General features: G+C 33.6%; 1 protein-coding gene across 15 annotated transcripts in view; it reads right to left on the bottom strand.

The window, feature by feature from the left end:
* RIMS2 (regulating synaptic membrane exocytosis 2) overlaps positions 1 to 22,177 on the bottom strand; it is a 505,770-nt gene that overhangs the window by 375,454 nt on the left and 108,139 nt on the right. For 13 of the 15 annotated variants that reach the window (XM_044658242.1, XM_044658245.1, XM_044658232.1 and 10 more), the window contains exons 3-6: positions 8,241 to 8,308; positions 6,262 to 6,381; positions 3,920 to 4,019; positions 3,119 to 3,242 (exon numbers count right to left, since the gene is read on the bottom strand). In XM_044658242.1, coding sequence (XP_044514177.1) covers positions 3,119 to 3,242; positions 3,920 to 4,019; positions 6,262 to 6,381; positions 8,241 to 8,308 — 412 coding nt within the window. Of the gene's footprint in view, positions 1 to 3,118; positions 3,243 to 3,919; positions 4,020 to 6,261; positions 6,382 to 7,914; positions 8,124 to 8,240; positions 8,309 to 22,177 lie in introns of all 15 variants that reach the window. The other 2 variants (XM_044658238.1, XM_044658239.1) reach the window with 1 other exon arrangement.

The following is a 22,177-nucleotide window of genomic DNA, read 5'->3' as shown; positions in this document are numbered from 1 at the left end:
TATATATATCTCCAATAATATGTGATCCACTTGAAAAGTTCTCCATTTCTTACTATGGAAAAATAAAGGACATTTTTGTTTAAACCAGGATAGATGTATTAGGTCAAGTAATTTAATGTACTATGTGATATATCTCAAGATCAGTTTATAGCTATCTACAATAATATTCCCAAACATTAAACAAAAATGTAGAAATGACAAATTATTACATTAAAATCATGACATATGGAAGTCTCCTTAAAGATTTTACTTTCAAACCTCAAACTATCAATTGACTATAAAGCATGTCAGAGGTTAGGAAAATAGGACAAAGTGGAGGAAGCTTTATGAGTGAGGCACTTTGCAAAACGTTTCAGTGGAATGAAATGATTATCTTCATTCAAGCTTCAGGTCAGGTGCCACCTTCAGTTAAGAAACTTCTGCAATCCGCCCAATTTCTAGTGTTCTCCTCCTCTTCAAATGACTTTGTTCAAGTTGTATTCCCTACTAGAATGTAAACTTCTTGAAGTAAAGAAATGTTTCATTTTGTCTTTATATCCCTAGTCATAAGTATAGTGCCTTACACATCACACATACTTAGTGTTGGTGAAATGAATCAACATAATTCAAAATCTCTATCAGTTGAACAAGCAAAATACATAGAGCCCTAATATTTAAAAAGTCATGGAAACGGGAGATTCAACATTAAAATGCTTTCTTTATTTCTACCCTGAACCTTACATTTCCATTGTACTTAATAATTGATGTTCAGTGATTTTTCAGTCCTATCGGCCTCTTCCTGACCCCATTTGGGAATTTCTTGGCAAATATAGTGGAGTGTTTTTACATTTCTTTCTCCAGCTCATTTTTTAGATGAGGAACCAAGGCAAACAAGGTTTGGTGACTTGCCCAAGGTCACACATCTAGTAAGCATCTGAGACTGGATTTAAATTCATGAAGATGAGACTTCCTGATTCTAAGCCCAGTACTCTATACATTGCACAATCTAGTGGTCACATATTTATTAATATATGTATTGATTCATTATATATTATTTCTTTTCACAAAATAGCTAATAAGTGCTTGAATGAGAAAATGATTATACTTCACTACTGTTTATATAACTTTTATGAGATTTATTGTTTCTTTTTATCTTTGTCTTGGCTTACAAACTTTTAATAGGGCTTGAAGACTACCTTCATAAAGGTGTCCTAACATGGTTTCATGTGTTGAGGATTTCTTATGCCAACCTCATATAATTTTCAATATTTATACAGATAGTAAGTTTTTTAGTCTAAAGCTAAAGAAAGAATGATAATAAAAGCCTTATCATTCAGGAATTAACTCTACAAAATCAAAAGAGTTGGGACTTCAGAGGTATTCTAGTACAATCCATATATGTTGCTGTTGTTCTTTTCTTTCACTCATATCTGACTTGACCTCATTTGGGTTTTCCTGGGAAAGAGTAGAATTATTTACCATTTTCATCTTCAGCTCATTTTACATATGAGTGTCAGAGATCTAATCTGAATTTAGGGAAATGAGTCATGACTCCAGGCCCTGCACTTTAACCACTAAGCCACCTACCTGCCCATATCTACACATATCTCCTTAATAACCCCAACAAAGGGTCATCTGCTATAAGAAAACTATTGCCTTCTGAGACAATGCACAATACTTTTGTTTAGTTCTGATCATTAGGAATTTATTTTTTAACAAGCTTACATTTGCCTCCCTGAAACTTCCATCCCATTTCTCATAATTCTACATGCTGATTCAAAGAAGAACAAGTATAATCCCTCAATTAGAGTTCTGTAAAGCTTCGTTACCCCATTTCCTTCAATTGCCTCATGAAGCAAGATCTCATATCTTCTAATCTCTTGATTGTCCTTTGGACCTTCGAATTTGTCAGTGTCCTTTAAAAAGTGTGGTGCTCAAAACTAAACATGATACTTGAGAGGCATATTAAATTGGACCATGAATCCTCATTCATTCTTTATATTCCACTTTTCTTAATATTACCTGAGATGAGAGTATTTTTTTCCTTTTTAGCTGCCTGGTTACATTGCCAACTCGTACTGAGTTAAATTCCACTAAATCCTCCAAACTTTTATCAGATAACCTTCTGTGTCCCTCATCTTATAATTATGAACTGATTCTTTGAATCCAAGTGTAGGACTTATTTTTATTAAACTCTGTTACATATTTAAGTCTTCATTTTGTCATCACACATTATTAAAAGCTAAATGATATTGATGGCAAAGTTTTCTTGCATTTTTTTCTAGTATTTTTCATTTATTTACTCTCTCTCAGTTAATTGATCAAAAGAATGCAAATGTTATAATAAAAGAACAAAGCAGTTATTATGCCAAAGGATCATCAGATGAACAAATCAATACTAATAGGCATAGACATGTAATTTTTATAATTCCATTACTAGGAGTCACTGGGAATTAGCCCTTGGACAAAGATTTGAACTGGATAATTTACAAAGGACTCACTTTAAGAGTGACAATAGGGAGCAAGGAATAATACAACTCTATCTCAAGGCTCATGAGTGGGTAGGGGGAGATATATGAGAAAATGTGCAAATGGCATGGAGAGAGAAGTATCATCTAGTAGGAGACAGGTATCCATGAGGGCTAGAAGATGTAAGGAACACAAGAAGACAAGATCTATAATGAAGGGAAATTTGTTAATTACATAGCGGGTGTTTAGAGGGTACAATGAAAAGGGCAGTTATACCTAAGGTAGGACATTGTAGGGATAGGATTGAGGTCGATGGGGATGAGTGACCAAGCATCATATCCTGAAAAGTGGCTAACGTGAGAGAGAAGGGGGTGGATTTGATCCACGGTAGTATCACAGGGATGGGAGAAAAAAGAGTGGGTTGGTGGGAGATTATTCAGCCCTAGAGAATTAATTCAGATGATAATCATTTGATGGAAGGAGCTCCAAGGATGACAGCAGGTGAGAGATATAGATATAGATATATGGGGGGTACAAAATTCAATTTTTTAAACATGATTAGGAAAGTGTTTTAGATTCGTTATGTGGTAAGGAGCATAAACATTTTTTTTATTATTGAATCAAATTGAATCATAACTGGAAATGTAAAGACATTGAAAAATCAACTTACCCAATAGGTCTTGAAACCACAAGTTCCACTTGTGGCTCTGGTTTAGATTCTAGAATAATGTTGTAAACTTCCTCAAATGTAGCTCCCTGTAGTAGCCTTCCATTCCATTCTAATACTTCATCACCTGTAGTTTGTAGCAGTAATAATCTTCTTAGAAAAAAAATTAACCTCAAGAATTGAATTTTTAAAATTCTCAGGTCCCACTGAACTACACAAAACAAAATCAAAACTATGGAAAGAAAAAACACTATAGAGCAGTTCCAGAGGCTGAAAACATGACTGGGCAGGAGAATTAGCAAATTCATAAACAACAAAGACAATTTTAACATGAAATAAACAAAGGGGAAATGAATATTATGATAAATTATCTGTATTATGTCTTTGTATGATTATAGTTCTAGACGTCATAAATTCAAAATAAGTTGCTTGTTTAAAGATTTCTGGTCCCTGTATTTAGACTGTGTATGTATCCAGATTTGGGAGGGAGTTTCCCAGAAATTTCCATTTTTCCCTTAAATTTGTTTTATTCCCTATATTGTATTTATATTTCCCCACAATTCAGAGTTTATAATAGAATACCGTTACAACCTGAAGAGGAAGATCAACTAGCATGGGTATAAGATTAAAGAATGAAAAATGATCTTACCTAGTGTGATTTAATAAATCCTAATAATTCATTACAAACTGAAGATTTGTATGGAACATGAGTGGGCATTTTGGGGCAAATCAGATAATATTCCAAAGTACTATATTTTTCATATTGTTCAAGACTCAAATAAACGATCTAGAGGACAAACATACCTGGTCTAAGGTGCCCCACAGTATCAGCTAAACTTCCCTTTTTAACTTTGGTGATAAATGCACAGAGTCGACCTGATTCAGTCATCTTTCCTCCTACAACCTATTTGAAACAGAAAAGTTTTAAAATAAAATTAATGTTAGGTTGAATAGTGTTAAAAATTAAAGTAAATGTCAAGAAGGTATTTTTGTTTCTGCAAATATAGTCTTTAAATTATAATTTTATCTAAAAGGTATATTATTATTCTTAATCCAGCATTTCCTTTACTATAAGTCATATTCTGAAAGTAGATTTTCTTCTTTCTGATTCAACTTTCATTCAAAAGGATGTGCTCTATCTCTAAAGGAAGAAAATATCTCAAAAGATGCTGAGTCAATATTATCCCAGGCAGATAGATCCACTAATGATTCTCAGCGATCCAAGATATTCCCATAGCCCACAGAAAAATAAGGGGAGGGATCTCCAGAGAGCCTATTTTCATGTTATACACAATCACCATTTGTGATGATGATTACTAATAAACATTACAACAAATATTAATATATTTAAGTCTGCAAACAAACATATATGTATATATATAAAGTATGCATTTATGTATATATGGTAGAGAAAGAAAAGACAGAGAAAGAGACAGAGATGCAGCTAAGTGGCTAAATGGCACAACAGATAGAGTGCTATCAGGAAGACTAGAATTCAGATTTAGTCACTTACTACCTGTGTGACCCTAGGAAAGTTACTTAGCTTCCTTCCATCTGTAACAGTTTCCTGATCTGCAAAAACAAAAGTAGCACCCATCTCCCTAAGGTTGCTTTAACTGAGATGATAATTGTTTAAGTGCTTTGCAAACCTTAAAGTGCTATATAAATGCCAATTATTGTTATTATTTTTGTTAATTTTTGCTTTTAGCCCCATCTCAGGAACCTGTAGAAAGCAACAGGAAAATGGCAAAGGTACCAAACTACATCCAGATGCCATTACCTGGTTCTTATATTTTCTTACTGAATCACTGAGCCCTGATGATGTTGGAGCATCAGCAATCCAATTAGCTGATTGGACAACCACCAATGCCAGTGAGATTCTGACATTCTCTCTAATAAACCGACTCATAATCATCATTCAGATTCTAAAGTTCTAAATCAATAACAACTAAATCCAAAATGCTAACAAAATCTCCTCCAAATCTCTCTAGAGAGCTCCTATACTGGCACAGAGTAAGGAAATAGAGGGTTTTCACACTGTTCTCATGTTTGTGTCTGTCCTCTGTCAAATGCTCACATGTGACATTTCATTGTTGGCATCAAATACTTCACAAGTCAATTTATAATTTTCTAAAAGCATTACATATTTTAAATGTTTTCAATCACTAACAACCTGTTAAAAAGGTATGGTTTAATTCAAGTAAATAGTATGTTTACTTATTGGAAAAGCAGTATTATTTTTAGGAATAATTATTCCATACAAACATGCTATTTTTAATATATATTTAGAAAGAAAAAATACATCTCTAAATGACAATGGATCCTTACAAAGAAAATAGATGGCAAAGTCCACATAATATTTTCAGATTTAATGTAACTTAATGTTATTTTTATTTTTATTTTTTATCTGTTAGAAACTTTTTCAGTAATATAAACAAATTGTTTAAAATGGCTATATAACAAGTATTTTATATATGATATTGAGCTATTAATTTTTCTGAAACCAGGTGAAAAGGATATGAATTAAAGGTACAGAATATAGATGGCAGGTAGGTGGCTCAGTGGATTGAGAGCCAGGCCAAGGCATGGGAGATCCTGAGTTCAAATCTGGGTTCAGGTACTTTCTGGATGTATGACCCTGGGCAAGTCATTTAAGCACCATGGCATAGACCTAATCTCTCTTCTGCCTTGAAACTAATACACATAATTGATTCTAAGATAGAAAGTATGGGTTAAAAAAAGGTACAGAATATAAAAGGTAAAATATTTTAAATATTATGTTAATGTGTTAAAACATAAAAGCACCTATCACCAAAGCATTCAAACGTGGGAAAAATAATTCATGTCAAAAAGAAATAATTTGTTCATTTCTAACATAAAACACATTTTGAAAATGTGTATGCCTTAAATTGTATATTAGTGTGGTATGTACATTAAAAGGCAGATAAACTTTAAAAATATTATCTCTTATATAAAGATATTTGAAACAATGAAGGTAAATATGAAATACCTAAAATAGAGAAAATAAAACAAAATGAACTAACATTTTTTTGTCTCCATTAACACACTGAAAGAAAAAAGGTATCTCATGGAAAACAGGTATCTCACTAAAGTACTATGGGTTTTTTGTTTTTTTCATTACTAACCTTCAATCCAAGCATTGCTCCTGAATCTCTGGGAACACTTCCATCTTTTAGGCGCTTGTTTAATAAAATGCAACCAATCAAACGGTCTCCATCTTTGGATGGCTGCCAAGTTACAGGATGCTAAAATAATGTATTAAAATGTTAAAATTCTTTAAAAACAAAGTCCTGTTCATTTTTTATTAAAATTCAGAATGTCATAAAAACATTATGAGTGCACAAATACCTGTTTAGTTTTGAAAATAATAATAAAAAGTTTCCATAGTCTTCAATTTACTTAAAGATGGCATTGGAATAAAACATCACAGTTTCCTGAATCTAAGTATGGATTATATATGTATAATGGAGGTTACATTTAAAATATTAAATCTAAATAGTGTATATATTATATGCATGCATATATATAAAACATGATTCAATTACATATTATTAAAAAGGTTAAAATTCACATAGTAAGAATGATGGTGATCCAAAAAAATTAAAATTGCTATAAATATGCAAGTTTAATCTGTTAGAACAAAAAGTTTTAAAAATAAAGGGACTTGTTACTCTGAATGAAAAGAGTAAAACACTGTTAAGAGGATACTTTAAGTCAAACCAATGCAAAAGACAAAAAAGTCTTTCTGGGTTCAAATAATATGATTATATAAAAACAATACCATGTACCAATTACTTTTTATTTTCATTGATACAGGAGATAATTGAACCAAATTTAAAAGAAAGGTTGGAGTTCAGAACTGGCTTTTTTGAAGGTACACTGATTCTTTCAGATCTCTTGATCCATTTGGGAAATTGCACATTCATATTCACTCTATGATACCAAAGAATGCCCTGAAAATGTTAATTGACCTTTAAACCATTAGTAATTAATTTATTTCCCTTTTCAATAGCTCAAGAAAGCTTTCTGAATAATGTCCCTATACTATTATAGATTACATGATGAATAGCAAATCAGATATTTTGTGCAATCATATTAGTTTCATAATTTTCAAAAAGATTCATGCTCATCTTCATGCAGAACTAGCAGGCAAAGAACAAGTCCCAGACAATTACATCCATGTTTTAAATATGATAGACCCCAATTCCTACTAAACTAAAAGCAAAAGTAACAAATACCAAAGCAAGTAGCAATGGTTCTAGCACTACTTAAGGCTACACAAAAAAGAAAAAAAATGCTATGGCAATTAAATAAAAGAACAAAATGACAGTGAAAGGGAAAAAAGAAAAACAACTTTTTTTTTTGTGCAAATTTCTCCCTTTTACCTGGGATTCAAACTATTAATAATTTAAGTTTATCCCAAGAAACATGTATGCATAATCAAATAAGCCAATCAAAAATTCCTCATTTTCATTTATTTTGTAGGTTATAGTAACCATACCAATTCCTTTCATTCAATCGGACCATAAGACCATCCTTTTGTTCCTGTTTTGTTTTGTTTTGTTTTGTTTCTTGTGCTGCCAAACAGTTTTTTTTTTTAAATCCAAGCAAGCAGGAGTTTTTGGTTTTGTTTTTCTTTTCTGCACCTTAAGAAATACTACATTGTCTCTGGAAACACCCTATCTTTTATAGTATGTACTGTTTTAATGAGTGACAGAGAGCAAACGAAGACCAAAATGAGCAAGTTAAAAGGCAGGCTCCACAATCTCAGTCAGTACCTTATCGCTATGGCTATGCTCCTCGTTTAGAGTCGTGCTACTACACGTATCTACCCCAGAGTCCTTAATCTGAGGCTCAGACCATTCCAAGTCCTCTTCCAAAGAGTGGCCACCAAAGGACACCATTTTCTTTTGTCTCTCAGACCTGGTGTTAGAGTCCGACAAAACTGCCTGCTCACTAGTTTTTCTTTTTCCCTTTTGACTGTCCCCTAAAAGGTGTGGGATAAAAAAAAGGAAACAAAAAAGAAAACATGCAAAGGTGTAAATAAAACAAAGGAAAAGTGAAATGATAAAGGAAACAAATGGTAAGGCTCCACATGTCTCACCAAAGACATTGGGGATGCCTCACTGCTATGCCAAGACGTATGGTCCAACCAGTTGTAATCCATGTCTCCTGTGAGAGTCAGACAGACAAGAGAGTGCAGTAAAGGAAGGTGAAAGGACAGACAAAGACATAATAAACATTTTAAGTTCATGTAATACTATCTGATTGTAGGCCCTTTCTCTGTAGCACTCATTATAGCTACCAAGAGAAAGCTAAGACTACAGAGGGATGAAATACATGGAATGCAGACTATAATGTATGTCTTTAATCTAGTCAGAACACTGTGCTACAAAAGTTCTTTAAAGAAAGAAAATGGCCTCTATAGGTAACATATACAATTAATGAATTTGAAAATAAGAACAACTAATCATATATAGAGAATGAAACGGTATATGTGACATACTTTGGGAATGGGAAAGAATAGAAGCTTATTGTTGTGATTTGTGATTTTCTTTTCATACTGGCCAGTATAAGTAATTTTTATGTTCCATAAGTTATAGACCATTTTCAGAAATAAATAATGACTTAGCAATGATAATATATCTAAGTAATTAAATGTTTTGACCCATTCTATAATTTTAGTTTCATATAATGTTGAAAAACATGTCAAAATGCTAGATGGTTAAAAAAAAGAGAAAGAGAACTGATTACATGAAAGATGAACTCTATTAAATTCAGTTATATCTAAGATTAATCAATTCTTGTTAGGAAAATTCAAGTGAGCTTAAAATATGGACCTACTAAGCAATTCCTAAGGTATATTTTTCATTGTTTTCCTTACAAAATAGATTTTTGATTCATATGTCAAGAACCAAATTTTAACTTTCAATTATATTTAAATCATATAGTCCAGAGAATTTATATAAGTATAAGCTAATAAATTATTGTGGCTTTATATAAACATTTTTCTCGCTTATTTTTTCTATTTTACTCTAAATACACACAATTTTAAATAGCTCCATTCTTACTATTCATTCTCACTCTCAATTTTTAAAAGAGGTATTATTTGGATTACTTCTTGCTTTCTTGATACTTAAGTGCTTTCTATCACAGAAAAATTATAACTTCTAAACATATACCCCAATTTTTTAACTTTTGAATGAAAGAACAGAATACCATAAATCTGTATAAGAAAAACCTTGTCTAGAATATGGGATTCATGAGTAAATTTATTGAGATAATTTTTTATAGGCCCTTGCCTCTCCCCATTGTTTCACCATGAGCAGAAGAAATAGAGATCTATCTTCTGTGTCATTTCAGGGGTCTAAACTTATTTAGTTTACAGAACTAAAATGGGATAGGTTTATTTTGAGTAATGAAAGAAATTAAATTTTGCCATCATTCACCAGCATCAATATCTTTGTTCTTAATATTTCTTATGAAAGGCAACAGAAAGGGTACTCCCCCAAACATTAAAAACAATAACTAGGTCAATAACATAAATATAACTTTTAGCCTGAACATTTTTCTTTCTATAGTTCCATTGAAATTATACATGTCAAGTTTTTGGCTACAACAAAAATTTTCTTTCCCTGATAGAAGTTGAGATCAGTTGCTTTGAGATCACATAACTAGACCCAAAGAATCTTAGACTTTAAAAAATGTCCATTTTGTGAATTATAAAGAAGTAAAATATTAAGGTTTTCTTTGAAAATTATCTATTCAGGGGAAAGCTAGGTGGCTCAGTAAATTGAGAACCAGGCCCAGAGATGAGAGGTTGTGGGTTCAAATGTGGCCTCAGACTCTTCCTAATTGTGTGACCTAGGGGGCATCTGGGTAGCTCAGTGCATTGAGAGTCAGGCCTAGAAACAGGAGGTCCTAGGTTCAAATCCGGCCTCAGACACTTCCCAGCTGTGTGACTCTGGGCAAGTCACTTAACCTCCATTGCCTAGCCCTTCAAGAATGAAGGTAAGGGTTTAAAAAGAAAAGAAAAGAAAATTATCTATTCAGTGTATTTATTTGAATTCATGGTGTTATTAAGTTTATAATAAAAATATCACATATATTTAAGAATGAAAGTTGTAGGTCTCTATAAGGAATTATAAATTTTTATGTTTCAAATTGTTTGGAAAATATACAGGATGCAATATAAAAAAACCATGGCATTCATATATTATTTTGAAATATACAGAACTCCACCTATTATCTCCTTTGATCCTCACAACAACTCTGTGCATATAGTATGTTATACCTAATTTATCAGTGCAGAAACCAATCCAGGATTATTTTGACTATGACTTCCATTTAAACATATGAACTATATTTAGGGGGGCAGATTATATAGGCATGGAAACACAATAAGAACTAGCAATTCCAGGACAAACTACTTGATTGTTAGAGACAAGAAGTATAAGGTGAACAAAAGCATGGATAGTTCGTTGCTGACCACATATAAGAGAGACAAAAATTTGACCCTAAGGATTGAGTGTGAAATCCCAAATGCAATTGGTTCAAAGATAGAATAAATGCCAGTAAGTATTAAATAGCTGGTTGACTGTTCTGTGTTCCAAAAGAGTTCCCCAAAAAGAAAAAAAATTTCCTTCTTAAAAGAAAAGTTGCACTCAGCTCTCACTACCACCTGACAGATCTTCTCTAGAGAATGAGAAAAGCAGAGGAGGGATTTTTCTGATATTTACATGTTTGATACTAGATACATAAAAGGTTTGTTTTCTCTGAAAGCAGAAATGTAGTCTCTGGAACATAAGGTAAAGCTGGAACCCATTCTTCCTCTTAGGGAAAGAGGCAGTTCCTCAGCTAAGGATTCTAGCTCAAAGCAGAATAGAAACAGAAGGAAGCTCACCAACCAAGCCTGGTTCCAGTGGAACCCAGTTGAGCAGTCCCCTTGCGAGCAACAGACAGAAGCAAATCTCAGCAGAGACCACCAGCTAGAAGCAAGGTCAGCAGGAGCAGCACAGTCAAGGTCAGAAAACAATGACAGTTCGGTACTTTGGGAATTCTGGTTTACCTTTCTATGCAAGTGTTCTGTCTAATCAGAGTGCCTACATGTGTTCCTCTCCATAATATTTTCAAGATATATCCAGTTTTTGTACTCATGGTGTATATGTGTGTATATAGGTAGGGATGTGTGTATTTGTGGAAGCATTTAACCCAAGTTAAGGCAGAAATGTACTACTGCTATTCTCCTTTATACTATTTTTGGATACATTTTGCTTTTTACACCATCATTTTTTTTTAACCCTTGTACTTCGGTGTATTGTCTCATAGGTGGAAGATTGGTAAGGGTGGGCAATGGGGGTCAAGTGACCCGCCCAGGGTCACACAGCTGAGAAGTGTCTGAGGCCAGATTTGAACCTAGGACCTCCTGTCTCTAGGCCTGACTCTCACTCCACTGAGCTACCCAGCTGCCCCCATACACCATCATTTTTAAATGTGTCCCTACCCCTTCTATACCCAGCAAGGCTTCCATTATTACAAAGACTAGAACAGAAGGAAGACAAAACTGTGTAGAAAACTAATGATGTTAGGATGTTAACGATTTATGTATTGTTCCTCATTAATGATGTCTCACTTCTGCAAAGAAGGTAGGGATTTCATTTGCCCGTTTCTTATTCAGATATGAACTTATTGATTATAATTACAAAGCATTTATTTTAATTTATACACATGTAAATACATATCACACCCATGCTTCACCTAATATTTACTTCTAAAATTCATGCTAATAATTTTTATAAACAAGTCTCTTGTTCTTTGCATACTGAAATATTTATGCTTATTGATGACTATTAAGTTTACAATAGAAATATTCAATTTTAAAAATTGTAATAGTTTAGCTTTGATCCAAATAAGAGATATGAGAATGGACTTCTCTCCTTTCTTTGCAATGGGAGGGTACTATGGGTATAGAATACTGCATATAATCTAGAACTTAGTTGATATGTTGGTTGATTTTTGTTGAGTAGGTTTTACACACTTTTCTTGTTTTTTGTTATAAAGGATAGTTCTTTGGGCAAGAGAAAGGCATATTAGGAAATATATATGTTATTAAAACACATATGTCTTAACCATATCTGCAAAAGGTATAGTTCTTTTCTAGTTTTCTTTTAATGGAATACTCTTTAATATTCAAGTTACTTATCTATTTTGAGCCTGTTATGGTAAATGATGTAAGCTTTTGATTTAAAACTAATTTCTGCCACACTTCCCAGATATTATTAAAAAAAACCCATGCTGCTTCATAAGTGCTTTTGTTTTGAACCAACTCTATATATTAATGGATGCTTTTGACCCATCATTTTTGAGTGCTTATAGACCTACAAAGTGAGTGTCTTGAACCTAGAGTAGTCTGTTTGAGGAGACTCATGTGCAAATGATAGTACCCCTAAGTGTTATATATATCAAACTATAAAAAAATTAGTCTATATTTAGTGTATCAGAATTTTGACAGTATCTCCTATAACTGATCTTCTTATCTCCCCATATTAAGTATTAGAATATGCAGGTAGTGCTAGAATATGCAGGTATTTATAGAATTATTGAGTCACTGAGTTAAAAGAGTCTTCTGAGGTCATCTATTGAAACTCATAACTGAGAAGGAATTCTACCTCTAAAATGCCCTTAATTGGTATCAATGTAGCTTCCTTTCATTGATGAATGGATACCTCAGAAAGCAACCTATTTCATTTTTATACCGTTCTATTTGTTTTTCTCTTTTCATTTACTTGAAATCTACCTCTCCTTTCAATTTGATTCACTTTTTTCATATTGTCTTTTGCTCACTGGTTCTAGTTTTGTCCTCTATGACTACCCAAAACAAACCCCAACCTTCATTTAAATATACTTCTATCATCGGTCATTATCTTCTTTTGTCCAAGGTAAATATTGCCAATTCCTTAAATGACTTACATATAGCATTCACTGTATGATAATTTCGAGTGACAAAATCTCAGAACTGAAAAAGAACTCAGAAGCATATTATGACACATTAGACCTCGATAAGAGCAAGTCAGTTTTTACTCCAAGACTTCTGGAAAATTATAATGAATATCTATCAAGGCATCCCATTCCACTTCTGTATGGCTCTGTTTGTTGGAAATTTTTTTCTTTATGTAAAGCCTAAAATGTGCCTTTGCAACTTTTATCTATTGTTCCAATTCTGCCCTATTAAACCAAGCAAAAAAATCTAATTCTTTCATATTGTAGCCTTCGAATTCTTGAAGACAGCTATGAGTGCTCCCTTAAGTTTTTTCTAAAATAAAGTGAAATTATTAATAAAATAAAATGAAATTTCTCTAAAAATAAAATATACCTAATTTCTTAAATCCAGTACTCATTTGGTATATACTCAAGTTACTATCTAATTCACCAATGACTTCCATAAAGTTCTACTCCAGGAATGAAACAGAATAATCTAGCTATGGCATGAAAAGAGTAGATAGAGTACATCAAAATTCATCTCCCATTTCTGTCTTTATGCCTTGATCACTCTTCCCTGCACACATTACAGCTTTTCAATGTCTTTCCCAAATATGGTACCCCAAACTGAGCATAATACTTCAGATGTGATATGAGAGAGAAAAGTGATAAAATTCCTTGTTCTGGATATAATGATTCTTTTAATTCAGTCTAAGATTATACTTACTTTTTAGGCAGTCTTCTTGTATTGCTAACTCCTAAGGATTTGGCAGATAGATCACTAAAACTTTCAAATCATTTTCTTATGAACTATGATCTGACAAAATCTGTACAAATACGGTTGATCTTAAAAATCCAAATATAGGACTTTGCCCTTATTACCATTAAATTCCATCTTATTTGATTTGCCTGATATTTTACTTAATCTAATTTTGGATTATGATCCTATAATCTACATATTTAATAAGTATGGGCTTCATTTAAATCATTGAATAGGATAGGCCCAAAGATGAAGACCTGTGACAACCCACCATAAATCCTTCCTTCTGCAATAGCACTGTTCTATTTAATCACTGCTCTTTGGATCTAGTTTTTGACTAGCTATAATTTTAGCGAATTATGCTATCATTGAGGCTATATTTTTATGTCTCGTCTAGAAAGATATTGTGAAATATTTGGTCAAATGCTTTGCTGAAATCAAGTCATACCATAGCTGTGGCATTCCCATCATTCACTAGTCTAGTATCCTTGCTAAAAAGGAAAAATGATAGTTGTGCATAACTTGTCTTTAGTGAACAAATACTGACTTCTTGCAGATACTGCTTTCCTTTTCAAGTGATCTCAAATGACTCCTTTTATTTATTTATTTATTTATTTACGTATTCATTTACGTATTTATTTATTTATTTATTTATTTATTTATTTATTTGATTATTTATTTATTTATTTATTGAATTTTTTAAACCCTTAACTTCTGTGTATTGACTTATAGGTGGAAGATTGGTAAGGGTAGGCAATGGGGGTCAAGTGACTTGCCCGGGGTCACACAGCTGGGAAGTGTCTGAGGCCAGATTTGAACCTAGGACCTCCCGTCTCTATGCCTGGCTCTCAATCCACTGAGCTACCCAGCTGCCCCTCAAATGACTCCTTTTAATAATGCTCATTAAGTAAGAAAGCTACTCACATCCAGAGAAAGAACTGTGGGAGTAGAAACACAGAAGAAAAACGACTGCTTGATCACATAGGCCAATGCAGATATGATTGGTGACGTAGACTCTAAATGATTACCCTAGTGCAAATATCAATAATATGGCAATAAATCTTGATCAATGACACATCTAAAACCCAATGGAACTGCTTATTGGCTATGGAAGGGGGGTGGAGAAGGGAAGGGAAGGAACCTGAATCATGTAACCATGGGAAAATATTATAAATTAATTAAATAAAAATTTTCAAAAAAATGTAATAATGCTCGTTAAAAATCCATTTTCTTACCCTTTTTGAAAGGGTAACATTTGCTTCTCTTTAGTCCTATGAAATCTCTTCCATTAAACATCACTTTTTAAAGGATAATTTAAAAAGATGTTCACTAATAATAGCTACAAATTATTTTAGTTCCCATGAAAACCAGTTCTTTCAGGCCTGGTATTTTAATTTATTGAGAAAAGTTGGGTACTTTTTTAGTACTTTACTTTAACTTAGATTTCTTTACTTATCATAAATTTCAATTCCCTGCTAACTATTTTTGTTCTATATTTCCCAATCTAAGAACTATTTTCCCTGATGGAAAAAAAGAAACAAAATCTATAACAAAACAAGGAGTTTTGTTCTTAGAAGTTGAGTTCTTTCTTGCAGTTGTTTTCTTTATCTCATGAACAAATGAAACATTTATTAAGTGCTTACAATGTGAAAATCTTTATTCTATTGAATTGAAACCTAACCTTTTTCTGTTGAATTAGGCATAGTCTTCCATTGCCATATTTCAATCCTTATCACATCTCAACAAATATGAAAGATACCTATGCTTTGAGGAGACTTTTTATACAAAGAGAATAATAATGTAAAACAATACAGAAACAAAGTAGAGACAAAAACATATATCAAACAGGCTACTTAATTTACAATCAAGGAAGCTATGAGTCTAAGGGGCCTTATAATTAAATTAAATTAAAAAGAGCTACCCAGTTGCTTCCACAACCAAATAAATGAGCAAGAGAGAGAAAAAATTTTAAAGATACTTATTATATTTCTACTATCTTGAAAAGCAGACTTTTATGTTTTATTGTCTATATTGCAGGAGAAACAGAGAGAGAGAGAAACAGAGACAATGACAGAGACAGAGTGAGGATAGGGCAAAACGGAGTTTGTAGTCCTTTGATACCTCAGAGAGGAACACCTAAAGAAATGAATGAAAGATTTTTTATTAATAAAGAATAAGGTATATAACTGTCCTTTCATAGCAAATCTGTCCTATATGTTTTATAAAATCCCATTGACACTTTCATATCTTATAGAAGAAAGCAAAATTAGTAAAATTATTAGTCAAAAGGTTCAAACTTCAGGTATATCATTGCACTGGATTAAAGACAATGTGAGAGAATAGGAGGTATGAAGCATGAATTGTGGGAACTTGGAGTATGGTGAACTCAACACGTTAACTAAATTGATTGCTTAGTGAAGGTCTAAATATTCCTGTTCTGTGAGAAATACATTTCTCACAGAACAAGCACTACTGGGGTTATTTCTAGACAGAAGGAAACTTCTAAAATCATGGCTATTTTTTTCATTACCAAAGGACAAAATTTGTTATGGTCCTGTGGGAATTAGTCAATCATTGACAACCACTTACAAAGAACTATGTAAACCTAAGTGAGATATTGCATTGGCCTTCAGGGAGCTTATAATCTAAGAAAGGAGATAATCAGTGTGAACAAATAGTCATAAAAAAGAAATTTACTATATGCCCCAAATAGACAAAAATAAGTCACTATGAAATGGCCAAGAAGAGAGTATTTATTTCCCATTCTTTTTTTAGTTGACATCTTTTGTTCTTATATCACCTTGAAGGATAAATATATCTTTTCCCCTACACTAAACAAAAAGTCATCCTTCATAAGAATAAAAGAAAAGGTTTTTAAATTTCAGTAAGATAATATAATACATCAAGCACATCTGACAAAATATGCAGTCCTGCAAAGAAGCAGAGGTAGAATTATTCATCTCTTCTTTCAGAACAAGCTTGGTTATTAGAATTTTAAAATTATAAACTTAACAATTTTAATGATTTTGTACTATCCCATAAAATATGAAAGTAGTAATGAGATTATATAAAACATACAAAACTGACTTGCTATATAAAACATACATTACAGACAGTGATATACTTCTTTATTCTTTATCAATAAAAAAATCTTCCATTCCCTTTTTCTTATTCCTGTTCTTTTAATGTACATTGTAGCAGCCATTTTTTGTTTTGTTTTCTTTTTTTTTTTTAGATTTTTTTATTTTTTAAACCCTTAACTTCTGTGTATTGACTTATAGGTGGAAGAGTGGTAAGGGTAGGCAATGGGGGTCAAGTGACTTGCCCAGGGTCACACAGCTGGGAAGTGTCTGAGGCCGGATTTGAACCTAGGAACTCCCGTCTCTAGGCCTGGCTCTCAATCTACTGAGCTACCCAGCTGCCCCCTTGTTTTGTTTTCTTAATTCTGCTTACTTCACATTGTAATAGTTCACATCAGTATTCCCGCATTTCTCTATGGATTTCAAAGTCATAATTTTTTAAGTGTGATAGTATTTCACAAAACATATATAATTATTTACTTTGGTTCCAATTAGTCTGGGAACCATTGACATCAACTAGCCCAACCCCCTCATTGAACAAAGGGAGGAACATAAGACTCAAGGAGTATAACTGATTTGCCAAAGGTCACACAGAGAGTAAATATTAGAGGTGGCATTTTAACTCAAGTCCTTTTGCAGAGAAAGTGTTCTTTCTACTTTGCCTTGCTGCCTCCCAGCATGAATCTCACCCTTACTTATTCATTTGCAGTACTTTTCCTCCCTTATATTTTCATCTATTCATTTCACTTCATTCAAACAATTATTCATTCATAAATAAATATTAAGGCAATGAGTAAGACTTCATCAAATGTTTAGTGTGCACACTACTGTAAGAAATATAAAAGAAATATAAAAATATTAAGGAATTTGTCCTTTTAGTTTAGAAGACAAGACAAGACATAAAATAACCAGCTTTTATACACTACTTTGGGTTTTCATGACACTTTGCCATATCTCATTTGTTTTTCTCATCAACCCTGGGAACTAGGTGCCATTGTTACCTACTTTAGAGATGAGAAAATGAAGCCCACAGAGGTTAAATAAATTACCCAGGGTCATACAGAAAGTATCTGAGGCTAGATTTGAAACAAGATTTTCCTAACAGTAGACCCAGGATACTATCCAGGGCACAAACCAGCTGCCTCAACTAAAGAAGAATTTAACGCATTCGAGATAGAAATGCCACACACTGTATATACATAATCATAAAGTAATTCACAGCAGGAGAGATATCATTATGGGTTCTGCTTACTCTAGGAAAGGTTTCTTCTCAGAGGGAATTGGCCCTAATTAAAATAGACTGGGAAATTATAGGATGATTTTGCTGAAGGGAAATGGGCTGGGAGGACATCTTAAACTAGAAAAATGAGGAAAGACAAGAAGATGGCAATGAGGCATAGATTGTATGGGTTGCAAGAGGAAACCAGCCTGACTTGAGCAAATATTCACAGCATGAATAAAGAGAAATACAGCTAACTAGGCATGATAGGCCATTTTATGTAAAATCAAACTGGGGTTTCTCACTATAGGTTCTTCAGAAAGAAAATGACATTTTAAGTGGACGTATTTGTTTATAGTGTTCAAGATGAACTGAACCATGGGAGAAATTAGAAGTATGGAATAATTTAAAACTTTAAACTGAAAAAAGTTCTTATAAAAATTACATATGTGAGTACGGGAAAGACCAAGCCAAGATGGTGGATTATAGTCAGCGACATTCCCCTCCCAGAAAAATTTAAATGCCTCAAATAATATTTTGGAGTGTGGCAGAACCAACAGAAGGTCAGAGTAAGACATTTTTCCTAAGACAGCCTAGGAGTTTGGACAAGAGATATGTGACACCATGGCAAAAGCCTATCTGGAGTTCACACAGGTGGCTAAAACCACAATGACCACAGAAATAGCAGTAGATTCAGGAGTTCTCATACCAGAGATGGTGAGGGGTTCTAGCAATTGGTTAGAAAGAGATTATAGTGGACCTTTTCTGGAACTGGGTAGCTCTGGTGCTGATTGGCAACTTTATTGCCCATTAGCAGTTCTAACTTCCACTTACCAGATAGAGAGGAATATTTTTGGTCAGTCACAAAAGAGTAGGGGTTCTGGTCATAGTTTCATAACCAAAAGGACTATTAGCACGTGCAGTAGCAGGGAACAAGGTACCTAGTACTAGGCAGATTCAGAATGATGGTTGGAGCACTTTACAACTCCAGCAGTAGTAAGTATCACAATTTTTCCTCATCCCCTGTAAAAGTCTTCTAGTGGAAGATCTCAACTTTCCCCTCTCATAGCTAGATAAATTTAACCATAAAATGAAAAATAAAGAAGTTAAGGAGATGATTCTAATCTCAGAAAAAATAAATATAATAGATCTCTGAAGAAAACTTAATGGGAATAGAAAGTTTTATATATTTTTCTTAGCTGTACATCGTGCTTTCACTAAAAATGATTATATATTAAGGCATAAAAACTAATAATAAAATGTAGAAAAACAAAAATATTAAAATATATTCAGACTATTTAATAAAGGGCTATAGCTACATAGATTAAAAGCTAATTAGAAACTAAATATTTAAACCTCAAAAAATGAGTGTGTCATAGAAGAAATCGTAGAAACAATCGATCTCTACATACCATTAACAAAACCCATGAACAAGAGATATTGAAAAAAATTCCACTTAAAATAACTATAGACAATATAAAATACTTGGGAGTATCTGCAAAGACAAACCAAGGGATTGTGTGGACACAAATACAAAATACTTTTCACATACAGATAGTTCTAACCAATTGGAGAAATACTCACTGGACATTTGTAGGCTGAGCCAGTATAATGAAAATTACAATCCTACCTGAGTTAATTTCTTTAGTTAGTGCCATAATAATTATATTGTCATAGAATTATTTTATATAGCCACAAAAATAGGACCATAAGAATTTATGAACAGATGAGATAGAGTGGATTATAAAAAGTAATATAAATAATTTCCATTATATGAAATTAAAAGACTTTTGCACAAACCAAACTAATGAAGCCAAAATTAGAAGAACAGAAAAATGGGGAAGGAGTGAATCACAATAATTTTCTCTAAGGAAGACCTCATTTCTTAAATGTATAGAAAACTAAGCCAAATTCATAAAATGGTCAAAGGTTTATTGAACAGGTAGTTTTCAGAAGAAATCAAAGGTATCCATAGCCACATGAAAAATGAGCTCCAAATCACTACTGATGAGAGGAATGTAAATTAAAAAACCTCTAAGATAACCCCCTCACACTTATCAGTTTAGATAACATGACACAAAAGAAAAATTCCAAATACTGGAGGGGATATGGAAAAATTGGGATACTAATTCACTACTGCTGGAGTTGTAAAGTGCTCCAACCATCATTATGGAGAACAATTCATTTGGATACACACACACACACACACACACACACACACACACACACACACACACACACCCTTTGAAACAACAATACCACTATTATATATGTATCTTAAAGAGATCAAAAGGAAGAGGGCCTATATATATATAAAATATTGATAGTAGCTTTTTTGGGGGTGGCAAAGAAGTAGAAATTGAGGGGATACTCATTAATTGGGGAGTGGCTAAAGAAGTTGTGGCATATGATTGTGATGGAGTACTATTGTTCAATAGAAATAACAAAGGAGGTGATCTGAGAAAAAATATAAGAACTACATGAACTGATACAAAAGGAAATGAGATGAAATGGGAGATCATTGTTCACAGTAATAACAATGTCATAATGATGGTCAACTATGAAAGATTTGGCTACTCTGATCTATATAATGATCCAAGACAATTCCAAATGATTCATAATGAAAAAATGCATTCCGAGAGGTTCCGGGTTAAGATGGCGGCAGAGTAAGAAGCAGCTCTTAACCTCTCCTGACCAAAACACACAAAACTCCTCAAGGGGACATAAAAATAAGTCCAGACGAACGGAGGAACCCCCACAACAGGGCACAACGTGGAAGGTACGTGGAATCGAGGCATTTCCATGCTATAAAGGGGTGAAACAGCCCTCACGAAATCGTGGGCTGAGCAACCACCCCACCCCCTCCACACACATCTATAGCTCCGAAGCCAGCTAAAAAGAAATAGAGCAAGTTTGGGGCACCCATCGAGTCATTGGCAGCTCCGTGACCTGTTCCTGAGAGCAGCAAGACTTAGGACCCCATTAAGCCAAAAAACGCAGGCGAAATCTGAACGCGGGAGCAGGACGCAGGGCGCAGAGCGCACACTGAGAGCACAGACACTGCGGAGGTGTGGGTGGAGGCAGATACAGCCAAGAAATAAAGCCTAAGTGGGGAACCAGTGTGGACAGGTATACGACTGTGGAAGCAGCGCCCTGAGACTTGTAAAGAAACCTCCGGCAGAGGATCAAGCAAGGGGGCCCACCAGGGGGCTTGACCTTGGAAAAAACCAGAACTCAGACCTCAGGAGCCAATAGATCGCGGACAGACACTGAGCGCGAGGATAAATCTGAGAAGCTGCTGGGCTAACGATGGCTACTCAGTCTCAGGAAGTTCAGAAGAGAAAGAATAACAACAAGAAAAAGAAGTCTTTAACACTCGACAGCTTTTACACAGAGAAAATCCAGACAACCGAGCAAACAGAGGAGGAGAACAAACAAGCATCTGGACCCCCCTCAAATAAGGAAAACTCCTCACAAGCTATGGAAGAGTTCAAAACTGAGATTTTGAGGAAAATGGAAGAGATCTGGCAAGAAAATAACAAAAAAAAAAAAAAAAAAAAACAACTGGAAAGTGAGGCTCAGAAACCAAATGAACTGATAAGCAAATTGAACATCAGAAATGACCAGATTGAAAAGGAATACCAGAAGATTATGGCCGAAAACCAGAAGATTATGGCCGAAAACCAGAAGATTATGGCCGAAAACCGAAAGATTACAGCTGAAAATCAATCCCTAAAGGCTAGAATTGAGCAAGTAGAAACTAATGATCTCTCAAGACAACAAGAACAAATAAAACAAAGCCAAAAGACTGAAAAAATAGAAGGAAACATGAAATATCTCAATGAGAGAGTTACAGACCAAGAAAACCGGTCTAGAAGAGACAATTTGAGAATAATCGGTCTTCCAGAAAAACCAGAAATTAATAGAAACCTGGACTCCATACTAACAGAAATAATTCAGCAAAATTGCCCTGAAGTCCTACAACAAGAGGGCAATATAGACAT

The sequence above is a fragment of the Gracilinanus agilis genome, chromosome 1 (assembly GCF_016433145.1).
Source record: "Gracilinanus agilis isolate LMUSP501 chromosome 1, AgileGrace, whole genome shotgun sequence".
Taxonomy (NCBI): Eukaryota; Metazoa; Chordata; class Mammalia; order Didelphimorphia; family Didelphidae; genus Gracilinanus; species Gracilinanus agilis.
Note: the sequence above shows the minus strand (reverse complement) of the source record. Positions and strands in the feature narration are given on the sequence as shown.